This window comes from Mustela nivalis, assembly GCF_964662115.1.
Source record: "Mustela nivalis genome assembly, chromosome: 17".
NCBI classification, from domain to species: Eukaryota; Metazoa; Chordata; class Mammalia; order Carnivora; family Mustelidae; genus Mustela; species Mustela nivalis.
The window spans coordinates 11,370,014-11,386,146 of NC_139036.1; the positions used below are offsets into that span (position 1 = coordinate 11,370,014).

The following is a 16,133-nucleotide window of genomic DNA, read 5'->3' on the forward strand; positions in this document are numbered from 1 at the left end:
GCCATTGGGCATCTGCTTTCAGCTCCGGTCGTGATCCCAGGTTGCTGGGATCGAGCCCCCGATTGGGCTCCCTACTCTACTCAGCATGAAGCCTGCTTTCCCTCTCGTAGTCTCCCTGCTTGTGTTCCCTCTCTCGCTGGGTCTCTGTCAAATAAATAAAATCTTAAAAAAAAAAAAAAAAAGACAGCCGGGTGCGTCCTGGAAGAATGTCACACTTGTCCCACCCAGGAGTGGGGCCTGGGGAAGGTTGCAGGTGTTAACTTCTGCTTTGTCTTCAGCCAGTCTTCTGCTCCTCATCAATGTAATCAGAGAGAAGTAAATTAAAACCTTTACTACTATTGTGTTTTATTTCTCCTTATTTCTCTGGAGTCCAGCTTTATAAATGATGATGCTATGTTATCTGTGCACAAATATCTTTATATTCTTGTGAATTGCCCCTTTTAATTATAAAATAACCTTTGTCTCCCTTGATGTTTTTGACCTTTGCCCTTGAATGCAACCTTGTCTGATATTATGAGGAGCCTGATAAATTTTGTTTACATTAGCCCTATACAGCTTGGCCTTTCGATTTTAGCTTTTCTGAAGCCTTTGTTTTAGGCAAATTCCTTGAATATAACACCAAGGGCAACCCTCTTGGGTCCCCTCCTGCTTCGGGAGCTTTGTTCTCTCGCTCAATAAACATTGCTTTGCAGACCACCAAAAAAAGGAAGAGAGAGAGAGAAGCCAGGAAGGAAGGAAGAAAAGAACACCAGGTTTTATTTTGTGATTTAATCTGAAAGCCTTCTTTCTTGGAATCGTTGGGTTTAGCCCGCGTGATGGTTACATTATTTTATGTGTTTTCCTAGACTTTCAAGTTCATCTTCACCTTTTTATTATGTGCTTTGTGTTTGCTTTTGCTGTTTTAGATGTGTTTCTCCGAATCATGTGGAAGGTTAGTGTTGTATTTGAGTGGTTGCCTTCATTACCATGACTGTAAATAATACCCTCGGTCCTCTACTCCTTCAGTCTTTTTCTGCTATTCCCTCCCCAACAACAACAACACAGTACATCTCTTTTTTCATTATTCCGCCTCCTCCATACCCAATATCAAACCATTTTATCTTTCTTTAGTGCTCACTTTTTTCTTAAATATGTTTACACATACTTCTATTACTTGATTTTTTTAAAAATCAGCTTTAAATAAGATATTTTGGGAGTGTCCGGATGGCTCAGTCGGTTAAGGTTCTGCCTTTGGCTCAGATCGTGCCCACAGCTTTGGTCTCTCCGCTCAGCAGGGGAGTCTGTTTCTCCCTCTCCCTCTTCCTGCTCCTCCCCCAGCTCATGTGAGCACGCAATCTCTCTCTCTCTCTCTCTCTCTGTAAAATAAATAAATAAATAAGTGAGATATTTCTATCCCTGGCTATAAAAAATGGGAGGAAATCAATGTACTTTAAACACCCCTTCCTTAACTTTCCCTTTTTTTTTTTCTTTTAAGATTTTACGTATTTGACAGAGAGAGACGCAGCAAGAGAAGGAACACAGGCAGGGGGAGTGGGAGAGGGAGAAGCCGACTTCCCGCGGAGCAGGGAGCCGGATGCAGAATTCAATCTCAGAACCCTGGGATCAGGACCTGAGCCGAATGCAGACACTCAACCGACTAAGCCACCCAGGCGCCCCCCAACTCCCTCATTCTGTGGTAATCTCATCTCATGATCCCATTTTATGAAAATCTTGGCTTCCACAGTTTCTTCAAGAACAATGTATGGAAATGATATTCACTGAATTTTTCACAATCAATGTTTATTGCCTTTATCCTGAAAAGAGTTGGGGGCTGAGTGCAAAATTCCTGGGCAGTACTTTATTTCTTGAGAAATGCGTAGGTCATGCTTCCTTACCTTCTCCGTCATGATGATGTCTGAAACCAGCCTGATTTTCTTGTTTCTTAGAAGTGATATAATTGCCTCATCGCCTCAAAAATTATTTCTTTGTTTATGAAATCCATAAACCTCACTGTTACACATTTTCGAATTATCATTCTGGGCTCACAGTTCCTAGGACACAATGGCTTGGCTGTACTGACTCCACGTGCCTTTTTGATCTGGTCAGTTTTCTTAAGTCCCCCCCCCCCTTTTTAAGCCGTCTCAACACCCAACATGGGGCTCGAACTCAGCACCCCAAGATCAAGAGTCACACGCTCCACCAACTGAGCCAGCCAGGCACCTCATTTTTCTTAAATCTTTAAATGTTTTATGTATCCTAATTCTAGGGTAAACTCTGCAGGTGAATAAGCACCCTATTCTCATCGTTCCTAGGACGGACTCTGCATATTCAACTCCCCCATCTGTTAGGATGATCACTGATCAGCCAAACCAGGACACTGGGAGCGAGAGACGGTGACATCACAGTGACGCTGTGACTCCCTTCGTAAATGGAGATTATCTCTGGGAAAGCGGGAGGTGTGGTCACCCTGCCTGTGGGGTCCTTACCATTTGATGGTGGACTTTGGAGTTTCTGTTTGCAAATTTATTTCAGCAGGACCTCCTGGTTCCCTATCTGTCCAGCAGTGTTAAAGAGTTCCCTCCACGGACTTTCAGGAAACCCCCACTCACCCATCCTCATTCTGGACCCGCATTAAGTGGGGGCAGCTCAGGGGCCCTACCCTGCGGCATCTTGAAGATACTGCATGTCCAGTTTCTAAACCAGAGGCTGGCTTCCATGGGTTCCTGTGTCCTGTCACCTCCCCGCCAGGGCTGCTGCGTATAAATTATAACCCTGGGAGGAGACTAGCAGCTCTCCCTACTCTTTCCAGAGCCAGGAATCCCACCTCAGGTTGTCCAGCCCCATCTCTCATGAGGCAGCTTTAGTTCCTGATACCGGCAGAATTGAGCTCCTCCGGACCTTTTCTGCCTTGTTCCAGACCCGGGTCCAGCAGGCCAGTTAATGGCTGTAGACCAGGGCCCCGCTTGGGATTTCTGACCCTCCTGCTATCCATGGGAATACCTACGTTCAATGTCTTTGAGTCTGATCTTATATTTAATTTTTGTTCTTTCTTTCTTTGCTTTAGTTACGGGATGCCCCATTAAACAGAAATCTGTGTGATTTCTACCTTGGAGAATATTCCATTCGTAAATGTTAGGTCAAGAAGAAAAAAATCTCAAAAAATTCCCCAGATCAACGATTGCATTGACACAATCCAATAAAATTACATAGTCATCACAATGTGATGTTATGAATTCCTCACGTCAGGAAAGAAAGAGGAAATAAAGACCAAAATCACAAACTGTCTAGAAATAAATTTCAACGTGAGAGTTATCTATCGAACAACGTTGGTTGACAGCATCTATCAGGCTCTGACATACTTTACATTTTACATTCTCTGCAGCTAGAATGTATGCTCCCTGCAGGAAGGTACTATTTCTCTTTTATTCTTTGCTGTTCTGTTCATTCTGTTCGTCCCCAGCACTGGGAACACTGCTTGACATAGTCAGCACACAATAAATATTTGTCAAATAAATGAAGTGTTGAACAAATTAATCTCACAAGTGCAAGACTGATCTGACATTAGAAAATGTGTTAGTGCCCTTCTCTGTAGCAACATGTTAAATGAATCACTTGATAAAATTCAACACTGATATCTGGTTTCTTTTCTTTTCTTTTTTTTTTTTAAGATTTTATTTATTTATTTGACAGAGAGAGAGAGAGAGACTGTGAGAGAAGGAACACAAGCAAAGGGAGTGAGAGAGGGAGACGCAGGCTTCCCGCAGAGCAGGGAGCCCAATGCAGGGCTCGATCCCAGCACCCTGGGATCATGACCTGAGCCCAAGGCAGATGCTTAAGGACTGAGCCACACAGGTTCCCCTGATACCTGTTTTCAAAAAAATCTCAGTAAGCTGGGAATACAAGGAAAATTTCTAACCCAGAGAAAAGTTCTAACTACCAGAAGCTTCTGGTAAACATAACACTCTATCGTGAAATATTAGAAGTATTCCCATCAAAAGGCAAGACCATTGATAGACACTTGGACTACTTCCATATCCTGGCTATTGTAGATAATGCTGCTATAAACATAGGGGTGCATCCCTTTGAATATGTGTTCTCGTATTCTTTGCATAAATGTCCAGCAGTGCAATTGGTAGATGGTAGGGTAGTTCTATTTTTAACTTTTTGAGGAACCTCCACACTGTTTTCCACAGTGGCCACACCAGTGTGCCTTCCCAATGACAGTGCAAGATGGTTCCTTTTTCTCCATATCCTCACCAATACTGACTTCTTATGTTGTTGATTTTAGCCATTCGGACGTGTGGGAGATGTTATCTCATTGCAGTTTGGGTTTGCATGACTCTGATGATGAGTGATGTTGTGCATCTTTTTATGTGTCTGTTGGCCACCTGGATGTCTTTGGAGATATGTCTGTTCATGCCCTCACCCATTTTTTATTTATTTATTTATTTATTTATATATATATATTTTTAAAGATTTTATTTATTTATTTGACAGAGAGAAATCACAAGTAGATGGAGAGGCAGTCAGAGAGAGAGAGAGAGAGGGAAGCAGGCTCCCTGCCGAGCAGAGAGCCCGATGCGGGACTCGATCCCAGGACCCCGAGACCATGACCTGAGCCGAAGGCAGCGGCTTAACCTACTGAGCCACCCAGGCACCCCAACCCTCACCCATTTTTTAATGGGATTATTTGGGTTTTTTGGGTGTTGAGCTGTGTAAGTTCTTTACATATTTTGGATACTAACCCTTTATCAGGTAGGCCATTTGCAAATATCTTCTCCTATTCTGTAGATTGCCTTTTAGTTTTATTGATTATTTCCTTTTTTCTGCAGAAGCCCAAGATATGGAAGCAGCCCAAGTGTCCATTGACAGATGAATAGATAAAGGAGATGTGGTGTATATATACACAATGGAATATTATTCAGCCATAAAAAGAACAGACTCTTGGGGCGCCTGGGTGGCTCAGTGGGTTAAAGCCTCTGCCTTCAGCTCAGGTCATGATCCACATCGGGATCTCTGCTCAACGGGAGGCCTGCTTCTCTTCCTCTCTCTCTCTACCTGCCTCTCTGCCTATTGGTGATCTCTGTCTTTCAAAAAAATAAATAAAATTTAAAAAAAAAAAAGAAAAGAAAATTAAAACATTAAAATAAAATTTAAAAAAGATTTTATTTATTTATTTGACAGACAGAAATCACCAATAGGCAGAGAGGCAAGCAAAGAGAGAGTAGGAAGTAGGCTCCCCGCTGAGTAGAGAGCCCAATGCAGGGCTCGATCCCAGGACCCTGAGATCATGACCTGAGCCGAAGGCAGAGGCTTTAACCCACTGAGCCACCCAGGCGCCCCAAATAAATAAATTAAAAAAAAAAAAAAAAGAACAGACTCTTGCCGTTTGCAAAGACATGGATGGAGCTAGAGAGTATAATACTAAGCAAAATAAGTCAGTCAGAGAGAGACAAATACCATGTATTTGTCTCCTATGTATTTGTTCCATACTCATATATGGAACTTCAGAAATAAAACAAATGAGCAAAGGGGGAAAACAGAGAGAGAGAGAAAGAGAAATCAAGACACAGACTCTTAATTAGAAGGAACAACCTGATGGTTAGCAGAGGGGAAGGGAGGGGAGTGGGGGAATGGGTGAAATAGATTATGGGGAGGAAGGAGGACACTTGTCATGATGAGCAGAGGACCAGGTATGGAATTGTTGAGTCACTCTGCTGCATGCCTGAAACTAATAGAACACAATGTTAACTGCCTGAAACTAAAATGAAAATTTAAATATATGTTTCATATAAATATGTATAAATTTTAGGGACGCCTGGGTGGCTCAGTTGGTTGGACGACTGCCTTCGGCTCAGGTCATGATCCCGGAGTCCCGGGATCGAGTCCCGCATCGGGCTCCCAGCTCCATGGGGAGTCTGCTTCTTCCTCTGACCTTCTCCTCGCTCATGCTCTCTCTCTCACTGTCTCTCTCTCAAATGAATAAATAAAATCTTAAAAAAAAAATTTTATATAAAATTATAAAAATATAAAAATAGAAATATATTTATACATGCAATGTGTATGAATCTATAAAACATATACCCTTGTTTAAAAATATACCTTATGTAAAAATAAAGTCGAGACGAGAATGTCTGCAGTCTTTGCAACTATCTCAAAAAGTCAAGAAGATGAGATGAATGGTAACAAAAACCTGGTGATGAGACTGAGGCTAGAGAAGACCCCTGACATGTTCTGGTAAAGCCCACCCAGCGGGCTGGGGGACACGGGCTTTGTGGGGTATGGAGGACGTAGACACTACCTCGCCCTCAGGGAAGTGGCATCCAGCCCATCCTCCTCTCTTCAGTCTTGGGGGGCCCTGGAGTGTGAATGACTTGGGCTCTGTCAAAGGCTCCACCCATGAGGCTGAAACACAAGATGCACAATAAGGGAACAACCCAATGTTTGAATGCTTCCTCGTGATTCTAGAATCTACTTCCATATTGTCCCCCAAATTCCTTTTTCGTTTAAGACAGCTAGAGTGGATTTCAGTTGCTTGCAATCAAGAACACTGGAATGGGGGGACACCTGGGTGGCTCAGTCAGTTAAGCGTCTGCCTTCAGCTCAGGTCATGATCCCAGGGTTCTGGGTCTGCCTTCAGCTCAGGTCATGATCCCAGGGTTCTGGGTTTGAGCCCTGCATTGGTCTCCCTGCCCAACAGGGACTCTGCTTCTCCCGCTCATGCTCACACATATGTGTGTGCTCTCACGCCCTCACTCTCTTTCTCTCAAGTAAATAAATAAATAAAATCTTAAAAAAAAAAAAAAAAAAAGACCGTTAGGTGGTACACTGGGGTTTCGACTTATATGACCATTTGAATTGAAGCTTCAAACTAATGAGTTAACTGACTAACCCAAGTGATGCTTAATGTGCGTTTCTCTTGGTAATCCACTCATTCATTTCACCAACTCTGCTCCAGGGACTGAGAATTCAACAATGTTGAAAGCATAGTCCCCGTTCTTCTAGTTTATTGGCGGGGGGGGGGGGGGGGGGGGGGGGGGGGGGATCTGTACTACCTGAGCCCTGACTAAAATTGGTCCAGCAGTTAAACTCTGGAACCGACAATCACAGCAGTAAGCACCCTACCATATTAGCTCATGCTGAGGTAAATCACTGAAAGATCTGGAAGGAGCTCTGGGTCTGGGTTCACCGCTCTGTATGAAAAAATGTGGCCAGAAAATGCAGACAGAAGGGAGTTATGTTTCTATCGAGGGTTTTGCTGCCATCTAGAGGATTTGTCTGTTACTGAACAGTATGTGCGCCGAAATTTGGAGCCCCCAGCTGGAGACTGCTTTCAACTGCATAAAGACAGCAAAGAATTTTTCTCGAGGAACTATTTGGAATTTTGAACAAGAACTTTAATTTTTAGGGAGACCCTGGGTGGCTCAATCGGTTAAGTGTCGGCCTTCCACTCAGGTCATGATCCCAGGGTCCTGGGATCCAGCCCCACATCAGGCTCCCTGCTCAGCAGGAAGCCTACTTCTCCCTCTCCCATTCCCCTGGCTTGTGTTCCCTCTCTCGCTGTGTCTCTCCCTGTCAAATAAATAAACAAAATCTTTTTTTAAAAAATTATTAATAATTAATAATTTATTAATAATTAATTAATAATTAATAATTTTAAAAAGATTTATTTATTTATTTAGAAGAGAGAGCGCTTGTGTGCAGGGTGTGGGGGAGGAGAGAAGCAGATTCCAGGCTGAGCACAGAGACCATGGTTGGGGGTCCCACAACCCCATGATCATGACCTGAGCGGAAACCAAAAGTCAGACACCCAACCAACTAGACCACCCAAGTGCCCACACATGAACTTTTAGTTGTTTTATATGATTAATAACACTTTGGGTCATGGACCCATTTGAAGATATGATAAAACGGTGGACACTCTCTTGGACAAAGGCACCAATCCAACATATTTCCAGGGATCCCGGGACTGCTGAAGATCATACACAAGTTTAGTCTCCCGTTAAGAACCTCTTTTTTGTATGGAATTAACTAAAACCTCAGAATTCAAATTCAATTCAATTTCAAATACAATTCAAAGACAGGTTCAAAATGCATCTATTTCCAAACTATCCCTGAACTGCTTGTTTCACTTCCCAGTGAGACGTTGGCTCACAGAAGACACTCATAGTGTGAGGAAGTAGGGGGGAATTCAGAGCAGAGCGTCAGGCCAGGTCAAATCTTCCTTGATCGCTGGTACAACTCTGAAAGACCACTCCACTTGGATAGTGGCGGGCTGTGGGCAGATCCCGTTAGAACACAGGCTGTATCATTTACTAGAAGTGTGACTTTGGATCTCAGTTTCCCCAGATGCAAAATGAGTATGATGGCTTTAAACTCAAAGGGCTGGAGTGAGGTTTAAATGAGATCATGGGGGCACCTGGGTGGCTCAGTGGATTAAAGCCTCTGCCTTCAGTTCAGGTCGTGATTCCTGGGTCCTGGGATCAAGCCCCGCATCAGGCTCTCTGCTCAGCAGGGAGCCTGCTTCCTACTCTCTGCCTGCTTCTCGGCCTACTTGTGTTTTCTGTCTGTCAAATAAATAAATAAAATCTTTTTTTAAAAAGTGAGATCATGAATATAAAGGGTACTTCCGTGGCGATCTAGAATAAACATTTCATGAATGTTAACAGATACCTATAGATATGTTTCCTGGTCAGGCCTTGGTAGGACATTACACAAACCTCTTGTCCTTGCAGTGCACCTTTAATGGTGGTGTAAGAGAAGATTCCAGCTAAACTGAAGTGAGGCTCCAGATTCTTCCCTATCTGAAATATAATAAAAGTTAGAAAATATAGGAAGAAAACAGTCAAAAACTCACAAGGGCAACCAAGCAAAGGGGATATAATCTTATGCAATAAATTTCAAAGAGTGGCAGCCAGGAAGGAAACCAGAGATCCTGGTTCTGCATCAGGCAAGATTCCGAACTCCAACCTGACCCCCAGTGACGCTGCAGGATGAGCAGCCTAAGGGAGTATGTGGGCAGAGGTGGTGGTCATTACAGCTGTTCACAAACATACTGTTTCTTCTTTTTCCAGGATCATGGTAGGATAACAGTTCCCTGCTTATTCAAAACGTGCCTTTGGAGTTTCCTTTGAAGTTAGGCATAGCCATATGATTCGCTTTGGCAAAGGTAATGTGAGCAGAGGCTCTGAGACCTAGCGCATGCGTTAGCATGCTCCCTTTGCCATGATGCCGTAACAGTGGAAGAATGCATGGTGATGAAGTCACTGCCATTTTGTGTCCCTGAGTACCACAGTAAAGCAGAGGTGCCCTGTACACCTGTGTGAGACATGTAAGATAAATGGAGAGTAAACTTAGTTGTTTCAGCCCCTGGATATTAGAGTTGTTTCTGCAGCATAACCTAGTGTATACTGATTCATACAGCAGGCCTAGAGAAAGTACGGAATCAGCTCTTATGAGTAAGAAAAGACTTGAATAGGGCTCCTGGGTGGCTCAGTTGGCTACATGTCTGCCTTCAGCTCACATCATGTTCCAAGGGTCCTGGGATCAAGCCTTACATCAGGCTCTCTGCTCAGAAGGGAGTCTGTTTCTCTCTCTCCCTCTGCCTGCCATTCTCCCTGCTTATTTCTCTTTGTCTCTGTCAAATAAATAAATAAAATCTTTGAAAAAGATTTTTTTCTTTTATTTTTATTTATTTATTTATTTTTTAAAGATTTTATTTATTTATTTGACAGAGAGAAATCACAAGTAGGCAGAGAGGCAGGCAGAGAGAGAGGAGGAAGCAGGCTCCCTGCCGAGCAGAGAGCCCGATGCGGGACTCGATCCCAGGACCCTGAGATCATGACCTGAGCCGAAGGCAGCGGCTTAACCACTGAGCCACCCAGGCGCCCAGATTTTTTTCTTTTAAAAAAGAAAGTTTTTTTCTTTAAAAAAGAAAGAAAGAAGCCACTTCTAATAGCTATTAAGATGGCTACTGTTTTAAAAAAATAATAAATCCAGGATCTATAAAGAACTCCTCAAACTCAACACACACAAAACAGACAATCATATAAAAAAATGGGCAGAAGATATGAACAAACACTTCTCCAACGAAGACATACAAATGGCTATCAGACACATGAAAAAATGTTCATCATCACTATCCATCAGGGAGATTCAAATTAAAATCACATTGAGATACCACCTTATACCAGTTAGAATGGCCAAAATTAGCAAGACAGGAAACAACGTGTGTCGGAGAGGATGTGGAGAAAGGGGAACCCTCTTACACTGTTGGTGGGAATGCAAGTTGGTGCAGCCACTTTGGAAAACAGTGTGGAGATTCCTCAAGAAATTAAAAATAGAGCTTCCCTATGATCCTGCAATTGCACTACTGAGTATTTACCCCAAAGATACAGATGTAGTGAAAAGAAGGGCCATCTGTACCCCAATGTTTATAGCAGCAATGGCCATGGTCGCCAAACTGTGGAAAGAACCAAGATGCCCTTCAACAGACGAATGGGTAAGGAAGATGCGGTCCATATACACGATGGAGTATTATGCCTCCATCAGAAAGGATGAATACCCAACTTTTGTAGCAACATGAACGGAACTGGAAGAGATTATGCTGAGTGAAATAAGTCAAGCAGAGAGAGTCAATTATCATATAGTTTTCACTTATTTGTGGAGCATAACAAATAGCATGGAGGGCAAAGGGAGTTAGGAGAAGGGAGTTGAAGGAAATTAGAAGGGGAGGTGAACCATGAGAGACTATGGACTCTGAAAAACAATCTGAGGGTTCTGAAGGGGTGGGGGGTGGGAGGTTGGGGGAACCAGGTGGTGGGTATTGGAGAGGGCAGGTATTGCATGGAGCACTGGGTGTGGTACAATGAATACTGTTACGCTGAAAATAAATTACAAAAATTTTTAAAAATAAAATAAAATAAAACCAAAGCCAGAAAATGACAAGGGTTGATAAGAAATTGAAACTCTTGTGCATTGCTGGCAGGAATGTAAACTGCTGGAGCCCTGTGGGAAATAGTTTGGCATTTCCTTAAAAAAATTTAATAGAATTATGATACAGTTCAGCAACTCCACTCTTGGGTATATACTCCCAAAAAATGAAAGTAAAAACTCAACCATTGTTATATACCAATGTTCATAGCAGTATTATTACCCATAGCCAAAAGGGAGAAATAATCCAGATGTCCATCAACAGATGAATGGATGAACAAAATGTGGATTTTATTGTTATTATTCAGCCCTAAAAAGGCATAACATTCTGGGATATACAACATGAATGAATCGCAAAGTGAAATAAGCCAGTCACAAAAGGACAAATATTATGTAATTCCATTTATATGAAATACCTAAAATAGTCAAAAGCAGAGAGACAGAAAGTGGAATGGTGGTTGTTAAGGGCAAAAGGGAGGCGGGATAGGGAGTTAGAGTTTAATGGATACAGAGTGTCAGTTTGGGAAGATGAGAAAGTTCTAGAGATGGATGGTGGTATTGGTTGCACACCAGCGTGGATGTACTTAATGTCGCTGAATCGTACACTGAGAAATTACTAAGATGGTAAATTCTATGATGTGTATATCTTACCACACACAAAAAAGAGCCTCCACATACCGTTCTATTTCCAAAGATGGAGAAGAAACCACCAGAGTTCTTCAACACTGGGTCTCCATGTTGAGTTGGAAGAAGTAATCCATTCCCGCAGAAGTGGGGTCCTCTCCATCGTGATGAACTACATTGTGTGTTCTGGTCCTGAACCACCAGAGACAGAAATTTCTGAGGGGGGATGACAGTTGTAGAAGTCACTCTCAGACTTGAGATTTCCAAGGAAACCCAAGGAACAGAAGGACCCTCAAGTCAGGTGACTTGGGCTTCTCGTGTTGCAGAAGCGAAGGTGAGATACAGTAAGAGGAAAGGAATTTGCTCAGTCGCAGGGCTTCCAAACCACCAGAAACATAAATATATCTGTATTTCTTGACTACTGAACACTGACTATAAACAATAAAGGAAAGGTGAAGCTTTCCTATTTGCAACTTTCCTTCCAAATCTCCCCTTAAACTTAACTGTTAGCTGGTGACAAAATCGAGGAACAGGTAGGAGGAACGCATGAATAGAAAACCTTACAAGCAAACCCCAGGTCTAAGTGACAGCTGTGGGTGTGGGCTTTTTCACGTGGAGGAACATTCATGGGCATGACTTTAAATGTGTATATAGAAAAGAGCCATTGCAAGAGTAAGAACCTTTCTAGATCTACAGATGGAATTAAATGAACGATGTTACGAACCCACAATGAAGGGACACACGCGGTGTTGTGCCTTTCCACAACGTCAGCTTTGTTCAGCATTAGAGCGCGGTGAACATAATGATCAAGCAGGTTCAGGGGTCCAAAGTCAATGACATTTTGCCATGGGATTCACTTGGCTTCTTAGGCAGCACAGAGAGCAGAACCTAAGACAAGTCACGCAACAAACAGGATAACAGAGGGGGTTAACAGACCAAAAGCGAAGTCAGTCTACGGTCATGCAGTTGAGATAAGGTTTCAGTTCAGTCCCGGTCGAGTCTTGGCACTTAACTGATTATTTTGTTCAAACAGTGAAGGATCTCGGTTCTGTTTAGAGATCAATGGTGCAGAGCCTTTGGCAGTGGCTGCCTTTTTTTTTTTTTCTTTTTAAGATTTTATTTATTTATTTGAGAGAAAGAGAAAGCATGAGCAGAGGGGAGAGGCAGAGAAAGAGGTAGAAGCAGACTCCCCGCTCAGCAGGACCCCAGAATCATGACTGAGCTGAAGCCAGACACTTAACCAACTGAGCCACCCAGGTGCCCCAGCAGTTGCCTTTTCTAAGTGGTCAGACACTAAGGGATCATGTCTGAAGAGTCTGACAGTTTACTGCAAAATTCCTCCCTTTTAAAGGGGATTTCATCAGTCTTGGGCAGCTGCAGAGCTCCTCTGGGTGTCAGCTGAGGCTCGTTGTCTGCAGCAATATCTTGTAGCTGCGGTACCCTTGCTTGAAATGAGTGACTCCATCTTGCTCTCTACAAATGACCGCAGCTGAGAGTCCTGGTTTGGGGGTCAGAGAGATGCATTTTAAATCTGAGCTCTGCCACTCAGGCAGCAACTGTTAGTTGCCCCTGAAGATCCATCCTTATCTTCTGATATGGAACTAGAACCCCCAATTCTTGTACATTTATTTTTTTCCAGAGAAGCGAGACTCTGGGTCATGTCACAGTTCAACACAGAACCCTGCGTTGTCCTGAGCCCACCAAAACATGGCTTCATCTAAATGTCGGCGCAGCTTCACCCTTCCCTCAAATGCCGGGAAAACTCTATTCTACCCTTCATTTGCATCGTCATCCCCATTGGTGCTCAGGTGTGCGGTCATGGGAGATGACTGCCCGATTTGGTTGAACTGCAGGTTCATCCTTGGTGGCTTGAGATGTCTGCACCACAATGGTATGTTCTGACACTTCCCTGCCCAGGGGCTTTGTCCCCTGCCAACCCTGCAATGCTTATATTACACACTGTTGGGAGGGTGTGGGTTTGCACTCCCTGCTCACAGGCATCCCCTGAAACTCTCACCCGTGGCTTTCCTCCTCTCCTTTCCCAAGTCCTCCTGCTCTGCAGGGACTGAAAGCTGCAGGGTGCTCAGCTTCCTCCCTCCCACCACCAGACCCTGGGCTCCACTCTCGGAAGTCTTAGAGCAGAATCTCTTACCGCAGACCCCAAGGGCTGCCGTGTCTCTCTATCCTACCCCTCCAGACTCTACCTAGGTGATCACAGCATGCAGGGGTCACATATGGAAATGAACTCCCTAGAGCAGGAGAATGGCTCCCTCTGAAGTTGGGCAATAGGCTCTCTACCGGCACCTGCAGAGAGCAGGGGGACATTCTGCGAGTCAGAGTACGAGCCTCCGGGAGATGGGGATGATGCTCAAAGCAAGCTGCCGGAGGTCGGAGGTTGGTGGAGTGACCACCAGACTTGAGCTTCCTCCAAACATGTGCCCTTGTATTAACGGTCCCTGAGCTGATGGGCCTGGGCACCCAGGGTCTGTCCTCAATTGCCCTGAATTCCTGTGGGGGTGCTGCTGAGGTCCTTTTCTTGCAAAGCACTGCATCCTTCGACCAGCTGGGAGCAGGTGCCACTGTAGGTGCCGTAACAGCAACGATGGAGGGAGAAGTGAGATGGGGCGGCAAGAAAATGGGCCTCTGAGTAGGGCTTGGCGATTTTTTTCTGTAGACGGCCTGACAGCAAATATCTTGGGTGTTGAGGGCCATCTGGGCTCTTTTGTAACTACTCGTTTGCTCTTACGAAGTGAAAGCAGCCTTATAAAGAAAGCGGTGTCTTACTAAAACTTTATTTACAAAAATAAGCAATAGATAGACTGGATTTGGCTCAGGCTCCCGAGTGGCCAAAGCCACCCTGGAATCATCCAGATCTGAGTTTGAATTCTGGCTCTGCTGCAGATTGTCTATAGAGCCCAGATGAGGCTTTCCTGAGCCCTAACTGCCCCATCTGTATAATTAGAATGATGATGCGTGAAACAGTTGTGAGATAGCACCTAAAGGATGTCTTGCCCATAATAGGTCTTCAATAACAGGTATATGTATTACTGCGAGTATGACAATTTAGAAGCAATTAAGTCTGCAAGGGCTGGATCAGTCAGGGAGGACTTCCTGGAGGAGGAGAATCTGGAGCTGAGTCCTGAAGCAAAGGTAGGAGATGGGTAGAAGAGCTGGAAAGGCACTCTAGGATGCTTATTAGTGCAAGTGGGGTCCCAGTCACACTGAAGTCCCCTCTCCCTCTGACTCTGCAAACATAGAACCTCAGATCCCTGACTCTTCTGCTACAGCGTCCTTCTCAAGGGCAACAACAGGATCTAATCTTCCATGCACCTGCCCCAGGGCCTAGAACAGGGGCTAGACATTCAATATAAATAAACAACAAAAGCTTTGCAATGATGGCGGCAATACTGAATGATTTCTATAGGCCTGCCTCTGTTCTATGCACCTCAAATATATTATTTTTTATTATTTTTAAAGATTTTTATTTATTTATTTGAGAGAGAGAGAGAGAATGAGAGAGAGAGCATGAGAGGAAAGAGGTCAGCAGGAGAAGCAGACTCCCCGCCGAGCGGACTCAATCCCGGGACTCCAGGATCATGACCTGAGCCTAAGGCAGTTGCTTAACCAAATGAACCACCCAGGCGCCCCTCAAATATATTATTTTTAAACATACAACCATCCTATGAGATAGGTGATATTTTCATTTTACAGATGCCCCTCATCAAAGGCAAATATTTTACCCAAGGACAAAGACTGGGTTGGAGTAGGAATTCAGATCACTAACGTTCTCAAACCTACATTCTTCCCGGTATGACGTGCCATCATTTATTAAGATTTTATTTATTTATTAAAGAGATGGAGAGAGAACGCAAGTAGGCAGAGCAGCAGGCAGAGGGAGAGGGAGAAGCAGGTTTCCCGCTGAGCAGGGAGCTCAATGTGGGGCTCGATCCCAGGATGCCGGGATCATGACCTGAGCCGAAGGCAGCTGCTTACCCAACTGAGCCACCCAGGCACCCCGAGGTGCCATCTTTTATCTTTCATTTTTATTTTTATTTTTATTATTTATTTATTTATTTGACAGAGAGAGATCACAAGTAGGCAGAGAGGCAGGCAGAGAGAGAGAAGGAAGCAGGCTCCCTGCTGAGCAGAGAGCCGGATGCGGGACTTGATCCCAGGACCCTGAGATCATGACCTGAGCCGAAGGCAGAGGCTTAACCCACTGAGCCACCCAGGCGCCCTATCTTTCATTTTTAGATTTTTAAAAAATATTTTACTTATTTATTTGACACAGATAGTGAGAGACAGTGAGAGAGGGGATACAAACAGAGGCAGTGGGAGAGGGAGAAGCAGGCTCCCTGCTGAGCAGGGAGCCTGATGCAGGGATTGATCCCTGCACCCTGGGATCATGACCTGAGCTGAAGGCAGCCGCTTAATGACTGTGCCCCCCGGTGCCTCAAGGTGCCATCTTTTAAGAACAGATATGTAGGGGCGCCTGAGTGGCTCAGCAGGTTAAGCCTCTGCCTTCAGCTCAGGTCATGATCTCAGGGTCCTGGGATCAAGTCCTGCATTCGGCTCTCTGCTCAGCAAGGAGCCTGCTT

The 16,133-nt window shown here is 44.2% G+C and overlaps 1 protein-coding gene across 2 annotated transcripts; it reads right to left on the minus strand.

Annotated features, from left to right (window-relative positions):
* Nucleotides 1-3,618: 3,618 nt before the first annotated feature.
* On the minus strand, nt 3,619-13,388 carry LOC309851045 (uncharacterized protein). Of its 2 annotated transcripts, none has more exons than XM_082705802.1 (5): nt 12,260-13,388; nt 11,590-11,727; nt 8,653-8,783; nt 6,281-6,384; nt 3,619-3,844 (listed from the first exon to the last, which is right to left on the minus strand). In XM_082705802.1, the coding sequence occupies exons 1-4, from the start codon at nt 12,317-12,319 to the stop codon at nt 6,288-6,290; spliced, it is 426 nt and encodes a 141-aa protein (XP_082561928.1). In that variant the 5' UTR covers nt 12,320-13,388; the 3' UTR covers nt 3,619-3,844; nt 6,281-6,287. The 2 variants fall into 2 exon arrangements, with proteins under 2 accessions (XP_082561928.1, XP_082561927.1); XM_082705801.1 differs by having other exon boundaries at nt 11,590-11,751.
* Nucleotides 13,389-16,133: the final 2,745 nt, after the last annotated feature.